The 25776-nt window shown below is 38.9% G+C and overlaps 1 protein-coding gene across 2 annotated transcripts in view; it reads left to right on the top strand.

Moving 5' to 3' along the window:
- ENPP1 (ectonucleotide pyrophosphatase/phosphodiesterase 1) overlaps positions 1-25776 on the top strand; it is a 73579-nt gene that overhangs the window by 6386 nt on the left and 41417 nt on the right. Inside the window, exon 2 of one of the 2 annotated variants that reach the window (XM_073893944.1) lies at positions 13999-14111. The exons of the other annotated variant lie outside the window; for it this stretch is intronic. Coding sequence (XP_073750045.1) covers positions 14103-14111 — 9 coding nt within the window. The 5' untranslated portion in view covers positions 13999-14102. The remainder of the gene's footprint in view (positions 1-13998; positions 14112-25776) is intronic. 2 annotated transcript variants of the gene reach the window in all.

Consider the following 25776-nt stretch of genomic DNA (forward strand, 5'->3'; position numbering starts at 1 on the left):
AGGCTCACAGGGGTGCAATCAGGTTTACTCAAACTGCAGTGTGCTTAGGAAAACAGCCGGGAACTGTTAAGGACAACAGATTGCTGGGCTCTATTCCCAGAGGTTGTGGTGTGGAAGGCTTGAAATTGTTATGGACTAAATGTTTGTGTCCTTCTCAAATTCATATGGTGAAGTCATAATTCCCCCAATGTGATGATATTTGGACCCGGGGCCTATGGGAGGTGATTAGACTTAGCTGAGGTCGTGAGGGAGGGCTGTCATGAAGGGCTTAGTGGGCTTTAAGAAAGGGGAGGAGAGGAGATGTGAGCTGTCTCCCTCCCTTCCCTCATGCCCCTTTCCAACACACCCTAAGAAAGCGTCCTGTGGAAACATCATGAAAGACAGAAGAAGAGTCTTCACCAGGATGCAGTTTGGCCAGCACCTTCATCTGCAACTTGCCAGCCTCTAAAATGTAAGAATTTCTGTGGTTTAAGCCACCCAGTCTGTGACATTTTGCAATGTCAGCAGTTTGAGCAGACTAAGATAGGAATGGACCCAAAGAATCTGCATAATATATTAAGTACCTCAAGTTATTCGGATGTAGTTGGTTCATTTACTCTACTTCTAGAAACGGGTTAAATTTACAGGTGAAATTTGGAAGTAGAAAACTTTGATAACCAAAAGGGCTTTTATTTTTTTTATTTTTTATTTTTTTAAAGATTTTACTTATTTATTTGACAGAGAGAGACACAGTGAGAGAGGGAACACAAGCAGGGGGAGTGGGAGAGGAAGAAGCAGGCTCCCCACTCAGAAGGGAGCCCGATGTGGTACTCGATCCCAGGACCCTGGGATCATGACCTGAGCCGAAGGCAGGCGTTTAGTGACTGAGCCACCTTAAGGGCTTTTAACTACAGGTTTTTATTCTGGATTAATGGCTAATGGCATCCCATTCATTTGCCTTTTAATCAGTGTGATGTCAGTAATCACACGTTACTCTGAGCTTCCAATGTATACAAATTTGGGGGAAAGGAAACTCAAATCTTCTTGATTTGAGTTTCGTTCTTAATACATTTTTAAATGTAGACTAGGAAAATAGAGAGGCGTAATAGAAAGTCATGTTGGAGGGAGTGAATTTTCACAAGCATATCTCATTTGTGGATGGATCATCTTCTTAGGATGGTATCTTATGTATTTTAGGATTTTACGTGGATTTAGGTGGCAAACATTCTGTCACAGGTGTGGTTTGAGATCCTTCAAGAGCATGGTTTTCAGGAAATATTTCAGAGAAAGTAGCTTGTTCCTAAAGCTGATTTCTTTCCCTTGAAAAGCTATGTGGCATTAGCAAGCATCTGGGGCCCACGGTCTGTCATGGAGAGAGAGATGTGGCAAGGAACTCAGTTTTTATGGTGCTGTTGTGCAGCAAAAGAAGTACAACTGTCATTATGAAAGTTTTCCACATAGAATCTCCCGTTGCTCCAGATTACCTTTATTTTGAATACATATGTTTATAAGCAAAAGACAGCACAGGTAGAACAAAGTTGCAAAAGCCAAAATAGTTCAGGCAGCACTCTCAAAGTGCGGTGGGTGGGCCCCTGGGGTGTCCAAAGTTAAGTCTTTCAGGGGGACCATGAATTCCAAACGATTTTAACAACAACAGCGTGATGTCATTTGCTCTTTTCACAGTGCTGACATTTATACTGATGGTATTAAAGCAAGGGCAGGTGCCACTGCTGTCACCTTAGAAGGCGTCCAGGCGATGGGCGGCCCCACTTACATGTGTGGTCATGCACTTGCGATTACGCCAAAAAGAAATCAGTTTCACTTAATAGAGTGTAGAGCCAAGATGTCCATCGGCAGATGAATGGATAAAGCAGATGTGGTATATATATGCAATGGAATATTATGCAGCCATCAAAAGGAATGAAATCTTGCCATTTGCAATGACGTGGTTGGAACTGGAGGGTATTATGCTGAGCGAAATAAGTCAATCAGAGAAAGACATGTATCACATGATCTCACTGTTATGAGGAATTCTTAATCTCTGGAAACAAACGGAGGGTTGCTGGAGTGGTGGGGGGTGGGAGGGATGGGGTGGCTGGGTGATAGGCATTGGGGAGGGTATGTGCTATGGTGAGCACTGTGAATTGTGCAAGACTGTTGAATCACAGATCTGTACCTCTGAAACAAATAATACATTATATGTTAAAAAAAAGAAGAAGAAGAAGATAGCAGGAGGGGAAGAATGAAGGGGGGGAAATCAGAGGGGGGAAGAACCATGAGAGATGATGGACTCTGAGAAACAAACTGAGGGTTCTAGAGGGGAGGGGGGTGGGGGGATGGGTTAGCCTGGTGATGGGTATTAAGGAGGGCACCTTCTGCATGGAGCACTGGGTGTTATACGCAAACATTGAATCATGGAACCCTACGTCAAAAACTAATGATGTATGGTGATTAACATGACATAATAAAAAAAAAGTGTACTAGATAAAGCAGTAAAAATGTCCTGGATGAGGCAGATTTTCTTAAATCTCAACTCTAAAGGACATCTCTGTAGTGTGTGAAATGGGAAGTACACATCCACATGTCTGCCGCACACTGCAGAGCTGTGGTTTTCTGGAGGGAAACTCTGTGATTGGGTTGTGAGCTGAACTAGCTGCTCCCCCCCAATACCCCCTACCACGGGACACCATTTTTATTTGAAAGAACAATTGACACATTTTTATTCAGGCTTTAGTATTTGGCACACATTTTCTCAAAATGCTTGTTAGCTTGTCACTTCAAGGAAAACAAATTAAGGTACCCGTTGCCCCTGATAAAATCCAATCTTTTCGGCAAAAATTAGAATTTTGGAGAATCTTGTATCTGCTATTGTATGATCGATAACTTCCCAATTTTTAAAGACTTCTGAAGGGGGCACCTGGGAGGTTCAGTCAGTTAAGCGTCTGCCTTCAGCTCAGGTCATGATCCTGGAGTCCTGGGATCGAGTCCCCCATCAGGCTCTTTGCTTAGCAGGGAGTCTGCTTCTCCCTCTCCCTCTGCTGCTCCCCCTGCTTGTGTTCTCTCACTCTCTCTCTTGAATAAGTAAATACAATCTTTAAAAAAAGGCCTTTCTGAAGAAATTGGTGGAAATAGTAAGGAATGTGGTTTTTTTCCCATAAGGTATAAGACATTGTGTCAACATTTGGAAGAACTACATAACTCAATAAACTCATGTTTTCCAAGAGACCAATGGAGGATTTACAAAACTGAATGGGTATAAGTTTCATTCAAAGTGCAAGATAGACTAAGAGATTTTAATGTAACAGTATGAAAAATGTATTAATATTGTCTCAAGTTTCATGTTGCATTTTGCCTTTACAAAATTACCACTTGTAGAATTTTGGTGTGGTTTTAAAGAATGTCCATGATTGTCTGAAAAGGCTTCTTAGGGTCCTCTCTAAGAGTATAAAGGAATTCTGAGACCAAAAGTTTTAAGGATATCGACTTTAAGGAAAGGTTTACATTCAATGCTATTTTAAGAAATGAGGGGCACCTGGGTGGCTCAGTCAGTTAAGCATTTGCTTTTAGCTCAGGTCATGATCCTGGGGGTCTGGGATTGAACCCCGCATTGGGCTCCCTGCTCCGGGGGGAATTTGCTTCTCCCTCTGCCTGCTGCTCCCCCTGCTTGTGCTCTCTCTCTGTCGAATAAATAAATAAAATCTTAAAAAAAAGAAATGAGATTTAGGCATATAAAAAGAATCAGCTAGTTATGACTTATTGTGTCTTTATATAAGGTCGTTTCTACATTTCAAAATACACATCTGCTACCTCTTTTTGGTATAAACCACAGCTCTGCCATTATCTCCATGTTGGAGATGAAAAATCATGGCTCAGAGAAACTTGGGGGACTTTCTAAGAATTTCTAAGTATTCTCTTAATCTTATCCCTGTAGCTTATTGATAAATAGTTTTGAAGTCAGACAGATTTGGGTTTAAATCCTGGAACTGTTATTAGCTGCTTGAATGTAGGCAGATAACTTAAGTTTCCTGAATATCAGATGATCAAATCTTACTGGACGTTGTAAGGAGGATTAAATTAAACAACATATACAAAGTGGGACACAAAATGTGCCCTAAGTGGTTGTTTTTCTTGTGATTACTGATAAGCTTCGGTGTGACTGAAATTTTTATTTTTCTTACTCAGACGGCATGCACATCCTGGCTACCCAAAGTATAGTCCGCAGACTGGAATATCAGCGTCAGAACCTGCATTTGTGCAGATCCCCAGGGATTTGTCTACACATTAAAGTTTGAGGAGTAGTGCTCCTAAGGACGACGAAGTGGTACAGAAGGCACACCAACCCGAATTTCTCTAGCTGGGGGTGCTCATTCACCTTTGTGCTTCCACAGACTTCATACATGATGCTATGCTTAAGAAAAAATTACTAAATGTTCCTTAACTGTTCCAACTGTGTTGGCTTTGGGTTGAAATGGTGCTACTGCTAGGTTGCCTTTGGCCCCTTTCTTTCCTTGGACCTCAGGGTGCCTTGATTAAAGTAGCCCATAGCCCTTGTTGTGCGTACAGGACATGACGTACACGGTCTCTCACCCCCCCTTCACGTGTACAGTTTCCGTGTCTCAGGAGCTGACTTGTGCTCTCATTTGCTTCTTGCACTTTTAATCCCTCTTCCTTACTCTGCCCTGGCTTGTCCTTTAATTGCCCTTTATTGCTCTCGGCGGTGCCAATCTTCTGGCTGTGCTGTGATCTGATAAAATGGGGATGTTCCTTCCAGTTCAAGCATCCATCTATCAGAGTATCAAGCAGATTGCACTTCAGCATTGCACCATCAAATAGAATTCTTCAGGTCAGAGTTTCTACTGCCAGTACCTTCTCAACAATCAACAGAACCCCTGACACAAAACCAAAACAAAGAAATCTTGGGCCAGGGCTTTTTCAGGTGGCATTGAATCACATTAAATGTCCTTGGCACAGAGTTTATTCCATAATACTTCATTGTCCAAACACATTGGTTTCCTATAGAGTGCCACCCTGCATCATCACTGAGATTAGAATCTTCTGGAGACTAGGAAACAGGTGAATGAAGTGTATTCAGGTGGGAAGGGTGTGGTTAGCATTATGAATACTATGCAGGTCTTGTCTCTTTGAATTAACAAGGGAACTACAGAACAACTCGGCTTGTACGCTAAAATGCCTTCCCAATCAGTTCGAAAGAAGTAGACGTGAGGAATGTTGATATATAAAAGTATTTACACATTTGTCATCTCTTGGAAACTTTCAAAGGAAAAGAGAACATTGATTTTCCTGGGATGATTCAAGCAAGTTTTAGGAGACAGGGGCACTTAAAGAGTCTGAAACTTGGACTCACAAGAATTAGTTGCTGTGTGACTTTTGAACATTTGCTTTGCTTCTCTGACTTTTCAGTTTCTTTAACCACAATACAAGCGTTTTGGACTAGGTGGCTTTCTTCTAGGTCTAGAATCTTTGTATAGTATCGAGAGCTTATAGTATTTCCCCCTTGTTATAAAAATAGTACATATTACAGAAAGTTCAGAAAATGTGGGAAAGTATAAGGAAGAAAAGAAAGATTGCATTCTTCTTATCTGCTATTAATAATTTTTTTGATTGTTTTGGTTTTCTACCTCAGGACTTTTCTGTGTGTGTGTCACGTTTTAACAAAAATGGGGTCATACTTCAGATGCTGCTCCATTTCCTTTTTTTCATTTATATTCCATTATTAGATTTTGTTACTGCTAGACAGCTCTTTAACCTTTCAGGAACAGGATTTTGAGACTTTTATTTTACGAGTTCGTGGGGTAATCTTTGAAAGCATCTCTGTTCATACCTCAGACTTACTTAGTCCCCAAGAATTAAAAAAAGTTTAGAACACTTTTTTGTTTTTGTTTTTGTTTGTTTTATTCATTCCTCAGCCTCCCCTCCACTGCTCAGGTCTCTTTCTTATGGTTGAATGATTAATTTTCCTTTTTTTTTTTTTAAATATTTTATTTATTTATTTGAGAGAGAGAGAATGAGAGCCAGAGAGCACGAGAGGGAAGAGCGTCTGAGGGAGAAGCTGACTCCCTGCTGAGCAGGGAGCCTGATGTGGAACTTGATCCTGGGACTCCAGGATCATGACCTGAGGTGAAGGCAGCTGCCCAACCAACTGAGCCACCCAGGCGCCCAAATGATTAATTTTACTAAACATAACGTACAAGGGGAGAGGCACACCCCTAAGCTCAGTTTTCTTTCTGCCTCTTTCTCATTGCTTCAGTAACAGTGTTACCAGATGGGAGCTGGGCATGAACAGCTTCATCCATTCCCAGCAGTCCTGGAGGTCTGTGACATATATGTGTGGGCACGGATCAGTCAGTATTTGTCAAGCACTTGGAGTAGACCCTTGTGCATGGTAAGAGCTTTGGAAGTATTTGGTGATTTTATACATGCCTTTATAGAGTTGACTCTGTCAGACTCGATGTGAAGCACTTTTCCTCCTTGGATTGGCACAATTGTGTGATGTAAGAGGGAGCACACGTGATGGCTGATAAGTCCGGGCTGGGACCCACACGTCAGTAGGACTCTGTGTCCCTCTGTAGTATATGGGACATGCATATGTTGTATGCCTAACTTGGACTTAGATATTCGAAGGACTCAGATAATTTTCACCTTCGGCTCTTATGGTACTGTGCCAATTGAGAGTCAGCCAGGATCTCAAGATGCCTGTTCCACAATGTCCCAGCTCTGCTGAAACGTACCTTCCATTATGGTCAGCTCAGACTTGTTCTGTTTTCCAGATACACTTTGTATTGATTATTTCTTTTTTCTTCCCCAAGAGTGATTTTTTTTTTTTTAACCTCCCCTTTCCTTACCTGACACCAGGCACTCCCTGGGATCCGACTCTGTTTCTCCTCTCACAGGGAAACATTCCTTAGCTGCTCTTTGGCTCCATCTCCCCTGTCCCCGAAGCCCTCAGTTGCTACTTAATCATATAGAAGCCATAGAGTTTAGCGGTTAAGGCCCAGACTGCTGGAGTTGAAACTCACCTTTGTCAGTAACTGCTCTGTGCCATTGGACAGGTCCCTTAGCTTCTCTGTGCCTTGGTTTCCTCACCTGTAAAGTGGGGATTAAAAACAGTAGCTAGCTACCTCACTGGTTTAAGGATTAAGTGAATTAATATACGTAAATAATTAGAAAAGTGCCTGAGAGAGTGTAGATGCTAGATTAGGGTTGATTGTTATTGTTAGGGCGGGTAATTTACTTAACAACTATTTCGGGTTCCTACTGTGTGAGCAGTCTCCTGCTAGAAGCTGGGGGCTAAATGGCGGCTAGGGGAAGGGAAAGGCTTCCTCCTTGCTCTAGTTATCCATCCCCACAGGATCAGACAGTTATCAAAGAATCTATAAGATTGTCTCAGGTTGCCGCAGTGATATAAGAGCTGCCTCCAAAGCCTTACCCAGGGCCATGAGGTTGAAGGTGTCCTGGGGGAAGTGACTGGTGAGCAGAAGAGGCTTCTGAAGGGGGGGGGGCGGCTCCAAGTATGAAGGCCCTGGGCTAGCAGGGAGCATGGTCCAACCCAGAATTGGAAGGAGACCAGGGTGGCTGGTAAGCAGAGGTGTGTGATGGGTGACGTGGCTGGAAAGGGGGTCTGAGACCAGGTCCAGGCAGGGCCTTGCAGACTGCCATATGGATTTTGCTTTTTGTTGCAAGAGCAATTGGAAATCAGTGAAATATTTTTCTGTTTGTTTTTATTTCTATTTTCATTCTTAGTGACAAAATCTGATTTACAGTTTGTAAGGATCATTTTAGCTTTAGTGGTAGTGATGAGGAAGCAGAAGGCCAGCTGAGGACAAAGCACAAGCTGACCCCCTCCCCCACCCAAGGTGGGATCTGGGTGACATTCCTCAGACAGTCCTGGCTGCCCTAAAACTAAGGGAAGGAAAAAAACAAATGGTTAACTAATAGAGATCACAGTCCAAAAACACAGGAGCCTCTGTCAGTTTACAAAATGTCTTAGTGATTTACAAGAAAAACGCATTCTTATCTATAACCTAACTTCCAGAAGGAAATTTCCAACTATCTTCATGTTCATGCTTTACTCGAGGGAAGAACAACCTGAACTTGAGGATGGCAAGGCCTCCAGTATCTTGTAGGTCCTCTTCAGCATACAAAAGAAAACTTCCCTTTTCTTTACCTCTCCTAACTCCCAAGTATATAATCCATCACCCCTCATAACCCAGGAGCTCTTTCTGCCCACGGGGCCTGTGATTTAATACACCTACCACATTGCACCAAAGACATCCCAAGAATTCACTCATGGGCTCTGGACCTCACCCCACCAACACCAACTCACCTACATTCCAAAACTACATCAGTAGGAACAAATTAAAGAGCATGGTGGGTGAAGAAAGAACACGCTTTTACTTTCACTTGGCTGTTTCATAACTACTTCATCTTTTCTGCTAGGTTGTAAATTCCACAGTATCTATTTAAATTAAAATTTACATTAAGTTTAAATAAAAAGGAATTCAGTTCCTCAGTCACACCAGCCACTTTTCAAGTGTTCCACAGCGAAGAGTTAGTCACTACTAGACCCTAGACCGGGCAATAGAGGCAAAGAGAACATTAGCATCTTACAAACTTCTGTTGCTAGAAGGTTGTGATATCATAGGGGTTTTTTTTTTTTTTAAAGATTTTATTTATTTATTTGAGAGACAGAGAGAATGAGAGAGAAAGCACATGAGATGGGGGGAGGGTCAGAGGGAGAAGCAGACTCCCCGCTGAGCAGGGAGCCCGATGCGGGACTCCATCCAGGGACTCCAGGATCATGACCTGAGCCGAAGGCAGTCGCTTAACCAACTGAGCCACCCAGGCGCCCTCATAGGGGTTTTTTTTTTTTTTACTTTTATAGTTCTTCCAGCAAGTAATAATGAACATTTACATAGAACAAATGTTCTTTGTTCAAGAAACATTTGTTGGAACAAAAGAAATTGCTCAAAAGGTTTACTTTGTAAATGTTCTTACAAATGTAATTTCAGGATTTTTTTTAATCCAAATAATTGAGTGTCATTAAGTTGACTAAGCCTAAATATACGCATTAAAAGGTGACACATTAAATTATGTTCCATCCTAAATTATAAACCCATGTATCCCTACCAGTTTTTAAGTTCCACTGTAATTGTGATTGAGTAACCACGGTATTATCTCCTTGTTTTTCCCATTTCCTGTCCTTGGGAAGAATTGCCAGGAATCCTCTGGATAGTTGTCTTTTTTTGTTGTCTATTACCCCTCTCTCCCCAGCCCATCTTTCAAAAATAAATACAAGTTGCTCTGGTCATTATGGTGTAAAAATTACTTGGGGTGGGAGGGGAAACAGAAACAAATCACATAAACTTACCTGAGCACAATGTCCTTTCTCCACCTTTTGTATTTTATCTCTGACCCACCATCTGTGAAGGCAAGATACCTGCCTAGGCAAGAAAAACTGTCTTTTGGATAAAATCCATGGCTCCTTACCTTTTAGCCCATCTGTTTTGTCCTCGGCCTGAGGGTAGAAAGGGCTCTCCTGTCCCATAAATGAACCACTTTTCCTCTTCTGTCTTATGAACTTAACTTAAAACATTTTGTTTTCTAAAATCATTTCATAGTACTTTTAATTTAATGACATATCTTTCTTGATCGTAGCTTCAAAAGAAATAAACCTTTTCCAGGATTATTTGGGCAATGATATTTTTTTTTCTTCTTGAAATCCAACTGAAGCAAGACTTAATTAAAATGTATTTTTTTTTATCTAGTAGATAGAGAATTAGAAACAAATGAATCCTCAAAATGGAAAGTTCTTTGCTTATATTCAGTTTAGTTTAGATTATGCCTTTAGATATGCCTTGCGATGTGTGTGTGTGTGTGTGAGAGAGAGAGAGAGCAGGGGAGATCCCTTCCTGTATGGGCCAGCGTCCAATCAGGAAAACAAAGGCCATACTTGGTAATTTCATCAAGAGAATTTAATATAAGAAACAGGTTGCAAAGCTGTTGGAAGGACTGAAAGCCAAATTGGGATGGTGTGGCAATGAGGCAGCCCCATAAAGGGCAACAGAAAGAACCTGCTACCACCTTGAGAGCAGTAGGGGCAAAGTGAAAAATTTGGTGAAACCAGAGCTGGGTTGATTAACATCTCACCATGACTGTGGTGCATTTGTCACAACCAATGAAACCATATTGGTACAGCCTCATTAACTAAAGTCCATGCTCTATTCGTATTTCCTTAGTTTTCCCCTGATGGATGACCTTTTCTGTTTGGTGTTCCCATATCCCATCCAGGAATACCACATTACGTTTGGTTGCTGCATCTCTTGTAGGTTCCTCTTGGCTGTGTTTTTCAGACTTTTCTTGTTTTGATGACCTTGACAATTTTGAGGAATACTAGTCATGTATTTTGTGGAATGTCCTGCAATTGGGATTTATTTGTCTGACATTTTTCTCATGATTATAGTGGGAATGTTCACTTTTGGGAGGCAGACCACTGAGGTAATGTTTTTCAGTGTTCTTCACTGCTAGAGATACTCTTTTTTGTACTTTTCCACCCTGTACTCTGGAATCCCAGCCAACACTTTTGTTGGAGTATGTTCTACCTTAAGGGTGGAGTATCTACATAAATTATTTGGAATTCTTCTATATGGGAGATTTGTCTGTTCTTCCCCACTTATTACTTTTTTATTCAGTCATTTATTTATTTTAGTTTGTACTTACCAAAATTTATTTTATACTTTGGGCTGTCATCCAAAAATATGTTATTTGTATTTTTGCTCAAATTGTTCTGGCTTTGGCCATTGGGAGTTGGCCCCCGTGTCCTTTCGACCTACCCCATCACTTTGTGTGTGTGTGTGTGTGTGTGTGTGTGTGTGTGTGTGTGTGTGTAACACTTTCTTACTTTCTGGTCCTACAAAATGTTTCAGACTTTCAGGCTCATCTTGTCCTATTTTTTTCTCTTAAATGTTTACTAATATTGTTTTCTTTATAGATTAACAGGTTTTTAAAATTATAGTTGGCTTTTTTAAAATTGAAGTATAGTTGAAAACAAAAGTTGCTTTAATTTATGAGAGTTACAATGTCGTGAAATGGAGATGTTCATACACTGGATAATTGGATTGTAATTTTTTTATTTAGGTATAATTGGCATATAACTTTATATTAGTTTCAGTTGTATAACATAATGTTTCAATATATGTGTATATTGCAGAGTGATTACCACAGTAAGTCTAGTTAAAATCCATCATCACACATAGTTACAAATTTTTTGTCTTGTGGTAAGAACTTTTAAGATGTACTCTTAATAACTTTCAAACATATAACAGAGTATTTTTAATTATAGTTACCATGCTGTGCTCGCTTCGGCAGCACATATACTAAAATTGGAACGATATAGTTACCATGCTGTACATTAACTACATTCCCAGGACTTATTTATTTTATAACTGAAAGTTTATACCTTTTGACATCTCTCTCATCATTGTGTGTGTGTGTGTGTGTGTGTGTGTGTGTCTGTGTTTAGCACTTCATTTACTTTCTGGTACTACAAGATGTTTCAGACTTTCAGCCTCATCTTGTTATATTTTTTCCCTAAATGTTTGCTAATATTCTTGATACTCATAACCAAAAGTCTATTTTCCACTTGAAAATTGGGAGTGAACTAACAGAAATGTTTGTGCCTAAATTCCCTGTGCCTGTACCAAAGGAAGGAAAGTACACATCCCATCACTCATGTCCCCAAGTCGCTATGTGGAGTGTATTTCAGGCATTTCCCTTCCTTCAGGGAAGTGATGAAGAACCAGATCATTACCTCTGAATGAAGCTGGCCATTTGTGTGCTGTAAGCAGAGTCAACTCTTAACGTTCCTCCATTGATCATTTGACCTTGGGAATGATGTAGGCATAAAATCTTGGGAGAAAGAAAACTAAGCATGTTCTCTCCCATGTTCAGGGAGTCGTACTAGTTGGTCCTTCCAGCTCGATAAATTCCTCTCTGCTCAGTATCTGGTCATCATAGATTCGAAACCCTCTCATGGTATTTGATGGGTCAGGAATTTGGGGAAAGCTTGGCAGGGCAGATGTGGCTCAGGGTCTGTCATGGGGTTGTAGTCAGATGGCTAGAGTTGTAGCAGCAGGGGATGGAGCATCTAGAGGCTGGCTGGGCATCTCGCTCCCACTTCAGGTAGTTTCAGGACCTTCCCATGTGATCTAGATCTATGTATAGCATAATTTGGGCTTACAGCATGATAGCCTCAGAATAGACTGCTTACATGGGGGCTGAAGGCTTTAAGAGTAAGCATTTCCGTGATGGATTTACATAATTTCAAAAGAATTGATCAGTATTTTATATCACTTGGGTTTACCATAATGCGTTATGTTTAGTCAATTGTTTATTATCAGAAATTTAGGTTCTTTGCACATTTTTGCTACTACAAATAATGCTATAATAAATAAATATCTCTGTATGCATAGCCTTATGCACTTATGTGAAAATTTCTATCAGATAAATTATTAAATTTTGAATTGCAGGAGTGGAGATTATGCACATTTTGATTTTAGGTAGATTAATCTAAATGGCCTTTTAGAAAGGAGCATATACTTCTATGAAGGCAGTGTGAAAGTGCGTGTTTCTCCTTACATCCTTACCAACACTTGTAATTATTAATCTTTTTAATAATTGTTCATTTCATTGGCTAAAAAAGGACTCTGATTTATAGTTATTTGATTTGTAATGAAGGTGAATATCATGTTTTTCTTAGCCATTTTACTTTGCATAGACTATTAGTTTTGGTATTTTAAAACTGCAGATTATCTTTCTTGTTTATGTGCTCATTATCTGTCATGGACGTTAACCTTCTGTCATATGTTGAAAAAATTTTTTTTAATTTAATTTATTTATTTGAAAGGGGGCAAGGAAGGGGCAGAGGGAGAAGGAAAGGGAGAGAATCTTCAGCAGACTCCACGCTGAGCATAGAGCCTGACGTGGGGCTCGATCCCACAACCCTGAAATTATGACCTGAGCTGTCATTTATTTTGAAACTTTATTTTTATTTCTTTTTTAGAGAGAGAGAGAGTGAGAGAGAGCATGGGGGGGTGGGGGAGGAACAGAGGAAGAGAGAGAATTTTAAGCAGGCTCTGTGTCCAGCGCAGAGCTGACCTCATGACCCCGAGATCATGACCTGAGCCAAAATCAAGAGCTTGAGGACGCTTAACCAACTGAGCCACCATTTTATTTTGTTGTAAGTCAAGAGATAGAAGTCCAGTTTACTAAACACTTTCCTCAAGATCTTATCTCAATAGACTTATTCTTAAGAATAAGAAACTAAAGTAAGTGAGAAGATACATAGAGAGAAGCCACAAAAATGTCTTTGGTGAACTGAAAACCAACGATGGTTAAATAAACCATCAAACCAAGAACAAAATACTGATATTTAATAATTCTGTGATCCCTTGTGGGCACTTTCCATTTGTGGATATAAATGGAAGCTTTAGTGGCAGGAGGGCTGTATCTGAGGAGTTACCCTCCAGCCTTTTTAAGAATGATCCTGCTTTGTGTTGAGGTATTTTCTGTTACCGATCCTGTTGATGAGGTGCTTACATCCTGAGATTCAGCGAGGGTGTACAGGTCATAGAGTGAAGTTGCCATCACAGCTAAATCCCTTTACTGAAACCATTACTTTATACGACCAAATGGCTGTTTCTTTACCCTTTGACCTTTAACTTCAGAAAGAAATGGTCTGTGAAAGCAATTGGTGAGATCTGAGAGAAGTGATTTGCTCACTCAGCCAGAAGTTACAAGTACTGGATATTCTTCTCTTTGAAGGGCTTGGTACTTTTTGAAACAAAAATAAATGAACAAATTTTTCTTTTTATTATATCTATATGAGATGACAGATGTTAGCCGAACCTACTGTGGTAATCATTTCACAATATATATCGATCAGACCATCGTGTTCTATGCCTTAAACTTATGGTGATGTATGTCAATTATTTCTCGTTAAAGCTGGAAAGAAATTAAATGAACATAATAGGAAAAAGAGTTGCTGTCCTGGATAACTCTGTTCTCTGGAGGCTCTGCAGCATTCCAGGAAAAATTTTGACAAGGATATGGCTCAAGTGAGTTCCTGACTCCCACTTCTGAATCGCCTGAGGAAGTAGGTCTCCAGGGCTGGTGTTTCCAGTTCTTTTCATGACAGACCTAATAGTTATTCCACTGGCCTGTGTTCAGTCAAGAATCTTTTTTTTTCTTTTTTGGGTTTTTATTTAAGTTCCAGTTAGTTAACATACAGTGTATAATATTAGTTTCAGGAGTAGAATTTAGTGATTTATCACAACACCCAGTGTTCATCCCAAGTGCCCTTCTTAATACCCATCACCCGTTTAGCCCACCCTTCCCTCCCACCTCCCCTCCAGCAACCCTTAGTTTGTTCGCTGTAGTTAAGAGTCTTTCTTGGTTTGCCTCTCTTTTTTCCCCATCTTCATCTATTTTGTTTCTTAAATTCCACATATGAGTGAAATCATACAGTATTTGTCTTTTGCTGACTTACTTCACTTAACATAATACCCTAGCTCCATCCACTTCGTAGCAACCGGCAAGATTTTATTCTTTTTTTATGGCTGAGTAATAGTCCAGTAGTGTGTGTGTGAGTGTGTGTGTGTGTGTGTGTGTGTGTGTGTGTACCACAACTTCTTTGTCCATTCATTAGTTGATGGACATTTGGACTCTTTCCTTAATTTGATTATTGTTTATAATGCTGCTATAAACATCGGGGTGTATGTATCCCTTCAAATCACTATTTTTATATCCTTTGGGTAAATACCTAGTAGTGCAACTGCTGGATCTTAGGGTAGTTCTATTTTTAACTTTGTGAGGAACCTCCATACTGTTTTCCAGAGTCAGCCAAGAATCTTAATACATATACCTATTTGGGGTAAAATTCTTTAAGAGAGGAGAGTATAGGAGATGGGGTTGGGAGTGATCCAAATAAAGGTAGGATCAATTATCAGAGAGAAGTAGATTCATAGATATTTTAGATTTATCAGGGACCATAGAAAATATTCAGTCCAGCCCAATGTGGGGACTGTAGATGATGTGGCTTCCTTGGTATTACAAGGCTCCAAATGCAATACATATCCTTATTTGTAATATAAAGGCATGAGACTTATTGGTCTTTTTGTGATTAGGGCCACAGTTTTGCCACACTTATATTTTTATTTGAAAATGGTTAGGATTTTAATAATTTCCTTGCAGCTTATGGTAAAGTAGTAACGTTGTTTCTGTTTTCTTAAGCCAGCCTTTTAATCTGATATTTATTTTAACCTGTCCTAAAAAGATTATTTTTTAATTATCATTACCAGCCCCTATTGGCTGTTGATATGAGCTTTCTTTGATACTTTTCTTCACATGTTTGCTTAGCTAGAATAAGTCTTTGAAAATCAGGGCATTGATGAAATGACTATTTGCTTAAACATCAAAGGTGCCAAAAAAACCTTTTCTGGACCACTAATTCTAGTTTAGGGAAGAATCTCCTAGTTTTATCAGCCCAAGAGACTAGTTCAACCAAATATGAAATATGTTCATTCAAAATAATGGTTTTAAATTGCATGTTCTTTTATCAGCATCTCCTAACAGATTTATGTTATATTGGGGGCATTGTCTTCTCTGTCTTTCATGAACATAGTATCATACCTGAAAGTTACACAATATCTATTTGCTGTTTTCTTTCTTTCTCGTTTAGGAAAGGGTTAAATGCCTAGACCGCCACAGTGACACGTGGTAGCATTTAAGAGAGCCAGTATTTAAAATAGTAATAATTGAAGGGTTTCTATTTTGTGTCTTACTAAACTGCTGTACCTCTTGACTTTATTTCTCTTCTGTTTTTTTTTTTAAAGATATGAAAAAAAGAACATAAATATTCCAAAGAAGAGTATATTGGTTTTCACTGGGGACATAGTTCTCCTTACTCACAACTAGAATCTAGGTTTATAAAGTCTATTAAACTAAGCCTGCTGCAGATTTCCCCCTTTACTAAATATGAGAAGTATTTGCCATTAAAAAAAATGCAACAGATTTAGCACTATTTCTGACAAATTAGAAGTACTATTTGAAATGATGGCATACATTCAGCAATTCTGTTAGTTGGTATTATTCAAAAATGTGTTGATAATGGAGTTTTTGAAGGTCCAAAATTTCTGTGATATGTCTTTGGAGATTGTTTTTGTGGACTCCTATCTTAATATCTCTCATTTTAAAGCCAATATTTTCCCTTTTATGTTTTGGAAAGTGCTATACTAGTATCTATGGAGTGGAGATTTTTTTTATCTGCAGTACTAGGAATCTCTCTGAGGGACAGTGCTATAGCTTGTGATGTTAGCTTACTTGTAATTGAGAGGTCCTAGAAGTACTTTAGCGGCTGGGTTTGAGCAGGTAGTAACAAGTTGTACCTCATATGCATGGATCTTTGCAGATCCAAAGGAACCACCATAGTATTTCCCCTCTGTTATGTTGTCCTTAGTCTTCTGATTGGTCCTTCTAGTTGCTCTTAGAAGCAGTGGTTTGGTAACAGATGGTAACAGATTTCCTTGTCCACAATGACCCCTTGTAGTTTTGGGGTTTTATTGTCATTGTGTGTGTGTGCTTTAATAAATTGCTAGTTATTGCTTAAAACGTCACAAAATGACTGTTATATTTCTCTTTTGTTTTAGCATCTGCTCCTCCTTCTGTCTACAAATTCTTGTCTTTAACCTATACTAGTCATAAGATGATAAATAGTACTATAATGACTTTTCTGTGATTCTTAATTGGGACCTGTTAATGAGATAATAAAAAATATCACTATTTCCATAATTGCCAAAACTAACATAATTGTGAGGATAAAGGACATTATACTTAAGACAGTTATCATGCTGGATATGGTACAGGCAGGCATTAATATTTCTTAAACTGAATTTGATGAGCTTGACCATAGATAAGAGAGACCGAAATATAAAAGGTACATTTCTGGAAGCTATCATAATTCAGAAATAAAGTTTTGAAGTCATAATTTCATCCTGTAAAGAAATTGTGCATGCTTATATATCTTATATGCTATGAAACGTTATAAATGTATTATATATATATTATGTTGTATGAAGTTAGAACAGCCTGTGAAGGATCTAGCTGTTGTGTAATTTATGGTGTATGTCCCATAAATAAGGATATATGCAAGTTGATCACACTTTATCTACCTTAAGTTATAAAGGTGGTTTCAAACTTGAAGTTTCTCTTTCTAAGGTTTTTGGCAGAAACAAATATAAATCTGTTTTGGAAGAAAACACTTTCATCCCGGGCTTCTTAAAGAATCCTGAAAATTTTTAACATCAATGAACAGAACACAGTTAAAAACAACCTGGCACACAGAGGAAAATGGCACCATGAGCAAAAACCAGCAGAAATATCACACAGCAGAAGCAGACAAGTAATGACATTGGATGGTATTGTTATCAGACACAGATTATAAAACTCTTGACTATTCTTGAAGAAAATATAGAAGAAATAGCACCTGGGTGGCTCAGTCAGTTAAGCGTTCAACTCTTGATTTCAGCCCAGGTCATGATCTCAGGGTTGTGAGATCGAGCCCTGTGGCAGGCTCTGTGCTGGGTATGGAGCCTGCTTAAGATTTTTTCTCTCCATCTGCCTCCTCCCCCCCAAAAAAAGGACTTTAAAAAATAAAAAATTAAAAAATCTTAGTAGTTGGGGAGTGTTGTAATGAGCACTGGGTATTATATAAGACTGATGAATCACAGACCTGTTCTCCTGAAACAAATAATGCATTATATGTTAATTAATTGAATTTAAATTAAAAAAATAAAAATTCACTTATTTAAAAAAAAGAAAATATAGAAGAAATAATAGTGAATTGGAAGAAGGGTAATTTCTTATGATCTTTCTTTTTGTGGTACATGATAGATGATGTTTTCTGAACTATCTTTCACCTTACTAATTCTGTTTTTCACTGTGTCTCTTCTGATGTGAAGCCTTATCACTGAATTTTGTTCATTGTTTATTCCTAGAAATTTTATTTGGTTCTTTAAAGACTTTCTAGGTCACTTTTTGTAGTTTAATGTTTTCCTATTAAAATCCATTTTTCCTGTCATTTTGGATACTATCTGAAGAGATAACGATTTTCTAGAACTGATGAAAGATACCAACCCTCAGATTTAAGTAGCTCATTGATTCTTAAGCAGAATAAATAAAAGAAATATATGTCAACAAATGACAGAATAACATTGCAGAATACAAAAGTAAAAATAAAAAGTCATTAAGCATCTGCCTTAGGCTCAGGTCATGATCCCAGGGTCCTGGGCTTGAGCCCCGCATCGGGCTCCCTGCTCAGCAGGAAGCCTTCTTCTCCCTCTCCCACTCCCCCTGCTTGTGTTCCTGCTCTCACTCTCTCTCTCTTCAAATAAATAAATAAAATCTTTAAAAAAAAAGATTTTAAAGGTATTGAAAAAGACATATTTCCTTCAAAAGTGCAACAGACAGCTGAATTCTCAATAGTAATGATTAAAAGCATAATATAGTGTAACGATATCTTCACTGTGCTGGGGCGCCTGGGTGGCTCAGTTGGTTAAGCGACTGCCTACAGCTCAGGTCATGATCCTGGAGTCCCTGGATTGAGTCCCGCATCAGGCTCACTGCTCGGCGGGGAGTCTGCTTCTCCTTCTGACCCCCCCCATGTGCTCTCTCTCATTCTCTCTCTCTCTCAAAATAAATAAATAAAATATTAAAAAAAAAAAAAACACCTGGGGCACCTGGGTGGCTCAGTCATTAAGCATCTGCCTTTGGCTCAGGTCATGATCCCAGGGTCCTGGGATCGAGCCCCACATCGGGCTCCCTGCTCAGCGGGGAGTCTGTTTCTCCCTCTCGCACTCCCCCTGCTTGTGTTCCCTCTCTCACTGTCTCTCTCTCTCTGTCAAATAAATAAAATCTTTAAAAAAATAATAATAAATAATAAATAAAAACAAACACCTAATTAGTATTCTCAGTGGGATTCAAGAAGATATACGCAAATCTTCAAATCAAAGGTCCTAATATCAAGTATCCAGAATAATAAATCAAAGAAGGCTCATACTTATTCACATCATTATAAAATTCCAGAACACAACTGACAAAAAGATCTTTAAGCTATGCCAACTTCATAAAAATAAAATTTAAAAAGAGCAGTAAAGATGTATAAGATCAGAGTTAGTTTTTTCCTTGGAGGTTTAGTAGAACTCACTGGTGAAGCTCTCTGGGCCTAGAAAGATCTGTATAAGTTTATTAATTCTGGTTCAATCTCTTCGTGGGTTGTAGAATTATTTACATTTTCTAATTTTTCTTGAGTCAGTTTTGATAAATTGTTTTTCTTCTTGGACTTTTTCACTTCCTGTACATTTTCAGATATATTGGTAGAAAGTGATAGCCCTTTGTTATTTCTTCAGTGTCTGTAGATCTGTGTTTGTGGTCTTTCTTTCATTCCCTCTTTCCTTTTTGTCTTAATTAGGCTCACCAGAAGTAATACTCCTTTTTAAAGGATCACTTTTTCTTTGCCAGTCTTCTCTTTTACATGTTTATTTTTTATTTTACCGATTTCTGGTCTTATCGTTATTTTTTCTTTCCTTCAGTAGCCTATGTTTAATTTTCCATTTTGTTTTGGGTTTTTTCCCAAGTTAGTGATATGCCTACTTAGGTTATAGCTTTATAGACTTTCTTCTCCTTTAATATTACTTTTATTCTAATTTTTAAACTCCTTAAGTCATTGTTGTTTTATAAGTTCATTTAGATTTACCCAAATATTTATGACTTTATGCATTTTAACACATTTTCTTTTGCACCTTTTATCTGGAATCATCTGGAATGTATTTCTTTCTGCCTAAAGTATTTCTTTTAGAATTTTCCCTTTGGCAGATTCTCAGTACTTGTTAGTTTATACATGTCTTTATTTTGTTCTCATTCTTGAAAGATCTTTCTTCTGGGTACAAAATTACAGTTTGGCAATGATCTTCTTTCAGCATAGGTGTTTGTTTTTAATATATTTTTCTCTTCCTCTCCCTTTTTTTCCTTCGTGTTCATCTTACACTTTTTGTTTATCTCATATTGTAGGCTGACTTCAAATGAGTGGTGAACCATGGCTGTTTGCTGATATTTAAGAATGAGGGATTAGGGGGGTGCTTGGGTGGTTCAGTTGGTTAAGCATCCAGCTTGATTTCAGCTCACATCATCAGCTTACAATGGAGTCTGCTTGAGATTCTTTCCCTTTGCCCCTTCCCCTGCTCACACACATGCACTCTCTTTCTTTCTCTCTTTCTCTCTCAAATAAATAAACAAACCTTAAAGAAAAAAAAAAAGAATGGGAGGAGCTTCTGGTTGGGCTGAAGTTCCCTAAAGTGCCAGAATGGGTAAACTTTTGCTCTGGGTCACTAATACCCACATCCTAGCGCCCTTAGTTCTCTGGCATATGGGTTCATCGTGGAAACTTTGGGAAATAAAGTAAGTACCAAGAAGATAAGGAAAATCATTTGTGAGCCCATCAGGCAGAGAGAAGACTATTTATAAAAGATATATCATATATAACAGAAAATTAGAATCATACTGCCCATTCTGTTGTATTATTTGTAGTCAGTAGGTGTCTCCTCATGCTGTAAAATTTCATCTACATCATCATTGTTAATGACTATATAATATTCAACTATATAAATATATTTTCTTTAGCCATTTTTTTTAAGATTTTATTTATTTATTTGAGAGAGAGAGAATGAGAGATAGAGAGCATGAGAGGGAAGAGGGTCAGAGGGAGAAGCAGACTCCCTGCTGAGCAGGGAGCCCGATGTGGGACTCGATCCCGGGACTCCAGGATCATGACCTGAGCCGAAGGCAGTCGCTTAACCAACTGAGCCACCCAGGCGCCCTCTTTAGCCATTTTCTATTGGAGATTGTGTATATGTCTATTTTTTTCTTGTAAGTGTAAGTGGTGCTACATGTAAACATTTGTAATAAATATTTGTACATAAATTTTTATCTTAGGATAAGCTGCAAGAAGTGTAATTTTTTTGAGCAAAAGAATATGAATGGTTTAAGGTGTTTGTATACTCACAGTGCTTGGATCAGTCTAAGGCTATACTTTGTTAAGTGTGCAGACACGGATCTGTAGTACTCTCTAATATGCAAATTGTTGTTTACATGGATCCCTTTGTCATCAGCATGGGTTGAAGAGCTGCTGTATAGATATAATTAAAATTACCAGTACTACCATCCCATGAAAAACAACATTTTGCCTTCTTTCTCTCTCTAGTGCATCTTTTGGGTAGATTTTTTTAAACCACTGCATGGTCTTCAATGGCTGTTGAAAACAGATTTCTGCAGAAAGAAAGGAGGGGCAGGCGAAATGTTAATATACTAGTTTATGGCATCTCTTTTACCAGCATATTAAAAAGAATACCCTGTAGTTTGCTTCAACATTGGTTGTATTGTCCCTGTGGAAGACTCTTTAGTGGGCTCATGTCCTCTTGGTGAGTTGGATAGTCCTAGTAGGAACTGTCTTGTATTGATACCTCGTTGCCATTTATTGAGCACAGTCACCAATCTGGGCACTTTCTGTACATTATGCCCAAAGTTTGTGCCAACTTTGTGAGGTAGGTATTATCACCCCCTTAGAGGTTTTTAAAAAAAAAATAAGGTTTAATGAATATATGAAATGTTCCCAAGTCCCACAGTTTCTGGTTGTCTAGAAGTCACTGGAACGCAAGCTCCATGAGAACACTGAAATCATTTTGTTCACTGGTGTAGTCCCAGCATTAGATCAATCTTGACATGTAGTAGTCTCTCAAGAACTATTTGTGGAATGTTGACAAAATGAATTAAGAGAGGTGGGATTTGAACCCTAGCCATTTTGAACCTGGAACTTTCTACCAGGCAGAAGTCAACTTCTTCAGAGTTTTAATGTTTCACTGAGAGATTAAATGTGAGGTTTGCCCCAGGGTGATGTGCTATTTCAGTGCTTGGGGTCTCCTTCCTCATTTTCATTTGCTCATTCGTATAAATTGCTTTATGTAAAATGTCACTGCCACTTAGGAGAATCTATAATTACGTCAAACATAACTAAAATGATACTGAGTATGTAAGAGGCCAAGCAAAAATTAGAACTATTTCTTTAAAAATTCCTAAATCCAATCAAGCAGTTGTTCTAACATACACTTTGAACTCTGTAATATTTAAAAGTTCTCCAAGAATACGACATTTTCTCTGGTGTCCCTTCAGATGCCCTGTGGAAGTTTCTGAGGATCTAATCCTCATTCTCTAGGGGGAAAAAAAAATTTGCCTGAAGACTCAGCCCTGTGTAGAACTGAGTTCTCACAAAGTTCTCTTCAGAGAGCATGCAGCTGTGCTCAAAGAGCAGAGGACTGATTCATCTTCACCTCAAATGAGCATTTATATTCCATCTGTCACATGTGAATACCAAATGCAGCAATCTACCATTTCCTAAAAAAGATGTTTTTCACGTACATTTATTGTAGGCATCATTTATATAAAGCAGATACCAAGGCACTTAGACTGACTCTGTCAAGTCAGGTGAAGAAAAGGGAAAAGATTATGGTTTCCCCTCAAATTACGTTTAATGAAGTCACAGTTTGCTAATTTTCAGTTCAACAATTGTTTGTCGAATGTCTACTGTGTGCTGGGCACCATACTAGACATGGAGAATACAGAGATGAGTAAATTACCCCTCCCTGGAACTCACAGTCTGGTCAGAGACAGATGGATCTCATGGAGCATGGTGGAGGGCAGTGGTGCTTGGGAGTGAGGGAGACAGAGGAGGGCAGAGCATCTCCTGAGAAAGGAGAGGTGGGTGAGTCCAAGCTCTCATTTCACACTTGGACTTATACCAGAACCTTCCACAATGTTGCCAAAGGCTTTTTCTAGGAATTTGTCAATCCAGTCATGTCACTTCCATATTTAAATACCCCAACAGCTCCCCACTGAATGCCCCTAAGACCACGGCCCCCTTTCAGCCACTCCTGTGTACCCCGACTGCCCCACTGCTTTACAGCCTGAGTACCCAAGTTCAAATCTTGGTCCCCGTGGTTTGTCAGCTCTCTGCAGCTCAGTTTCCTTAAACTGGGTTAATGTCAGTAATCTGTCTCATAATGTTATTGTGAAGATTGAATGATTTGATCTAAAACTCTTGGAAAAGTGCCCCGTGCATAGGACTGGAGAAGTGATGCTTGTCCCACCATTCCTCTCTGTGTCCCAGACTGGTGGTAGTTTCTGTACCTCCCTGGCTTTGTGCGCGAGGTGCCAACTGCACGCATTGTCGCTACCGCGTGATTTAATTCTTAGGCTGCTTCTCACCATTTCCTGTCTTTATCATCGACAAATTCTGGAGTTGTCAGCCTGACTGCATGGCAAACTCTGAGATTCGGGGTTTCGCCACAAATGTTTTTTTGTTTTATTTTTGTACTTCCCCACAGAACCTAAATACAGGGCATACTGCAGACACTCAAACATCTGTTTATTGATGGAGGGGGAAATCCCTTTTTCTCAAAGTCTCTCTTTGTGAAAAAATTTTTTTTCACCATTCTCTCCTTTTCTTCTCTCCACTTTGCTATTAGCATGCTAACGTTTTTTATGTATTTCTGCTGTAGCTCTCCTCCCATTCCATTGTAATCATTCATTTCCATGCCCCCGCCCGGCTTCATTTCTGTTGCTTTCATTTGTCTCTTTGGCCTTTAGCAAAGGCACTGAGTACAAGTAAACACTCATACATGAGTCCATGCTCAATAAAGAATAATACATGTTATATTAATGCCACTGTATTTGAGGGAATCTGTGAGAAAAAAAAAAATTGAGTGCTTTCTTTGTATCTATTTCTTTTGGTTCACTAAATGTCCAAGAAAGGTCTAATGATTTAAGTACTCCAACTAAACAAGCAGGAAACTCTCAAATAAATACTCTTCTAATGTAGAGGCAAAACATTCCAACAATTTACTTGTATGTCTGATAGATCCACGTGTTCTAAAATAAAATGTTTTGTCTCTAGTTTCTAAGAGAATATCAAAATATGAAAACTACCTAAATTGTTACAGAGGTAAAAATGAATAGTGAATTTTGACATTGCTTTTTTTTTTTAATTTTATTTATTTGAGAGAGAGAAAGAGCACACACATACAAGCGAGGGATCGGGGAGGCGCAGAGGGATAAGGAGACTCCCCGCTGAGCAGGGATTCCTACCCTAGGGCTTGATCCCAGGCCCCTTGAAATCATGACCTGAGCTGAAGGCAGATGCTTAAACAACTGAAGTCACATTTGGGTGATTTTCAGCTCAACAATTATTTGTCCAGCTGAGCCACCCAGGTGCCCCTGACATTGCTTTTTTAAACTACTTTGAGGAGAAATTAAACTTGAATTAGATTTCACAGTTCTGAAATTTTCTACTAAAAATTATTCTGATTAGGTATTGTATAACACAGTAGTAGATGATATAAGTTTCATCTTTTATGGATGTGATTACAGATGAGAATTGATTGCTCCTATTATCATATTTTTGTTTCATTTCCATGCTTTGCATTATCTTATAAAAGATAAATCTAGGGGCGCCTGGGTGGCTCAGTCGGTTAGGTGTCTGGCTCAGGTCATGATCTCAGGGTCCTGGGATCAAGCCCCAAGTTGGGCTCCCTGCTCAGTGGGGAGTCTGCTTCTCCCTCTCCTTCCCGCTTGTGCTCTCTCTCCCTATCTCTGTCTCTCAAATAAATAAATACAATCTTAAAAAAAAATAAATCTAAGCAATACCTTTTAGCAGGGGAAAGGTAATAAAAAAATCGTGTCCCTTCTGCAGCTTCCTAAGAGGGTGGAGACTGCATGTATCATGTGTGTTTTAAACTCATGCTTACAATTTACTTATTTAGTTTTACTTATGTTTTTAAAGTAGGCTCCACACCCGGCATAGAGCCAAATGCAGGGCTTGAACTCCTGACCCTGAGATCAAGAGTTGGATGCTTAACTGACTGAGCCACCCAGGCACCCCAATCAAGAATACTGTGTATTTCAAGTTTCTCTTTTTATTCACTTTTTATTGCTTTTCAGTAAAGTTTTGTAGTTTTCATTATCCATGATTTTTAAATTAATTGGATTTATTTTTAGACATTTTTGGCTGCTAGGAGCAATATTTTTCGCAAGGTATTTGCATTGGTTGTTAACTGTGTGCAGGACAGGTAGTGACTGTTGAACATCGATTTTTCCCTCACAGACTAACAATCAGACTAGATCACCCACCTACTTCTTCTTTTTTTTTTCTTCTTCTTCTTCTTCTTTTTTTTTTTTTTAAGTTGGCTCCTTGCTCACCACGGGGCTTGAACTCACTGCCCCAAGATCAGGAGGTGCACACTCTATGGACTGAGGCAGCTAGGCGCCCCTATTGCTTGTGATTTAAATGCTTGCCTACCACCAAATCTTCCCATAGTTTTTCTCGAGATGAGACTTAATTGTAACAGAACCATTCACAAGTTCTGTTTTATGTTTAGTAAGAACACTACAGTTGTTGGTAGTACATCTCCATGACTAAATTTCTTACAGCAGTGAGGGAATATGTATTTTAAGCCAGTACATTTCAGAATATAAATAAAGTTCTCCTACTGTGATATTTTATTTGTTGGTATAAACTTAACTCTGATTATTAGTATAAATACTAGAACTTTTGGGTCTTCTTACTTCCAACAAGTATTTTATGCCAATTTCATGTTTCTCCTTTTAGTCTCCATTCCAAAC

Source organism: Callorhinus ursinus, unplaced genomic scaffold (genome assembly GCF_003265705.2).
Source record: "Callorhinus ursinus isolate GAN/ISIS: 27379988/994484 unplaced genomic scaffold, GSC_fseal_2.0 scaffold6, whole genome shotgun sequence".
NCBI classification, from domain to species: domain Eukaryota; kingdom Metazoa; phylum Chordata; class Mammalia; order Carnivora; family Otariidae; genus Callorhinus; species Callorhinus ursinus.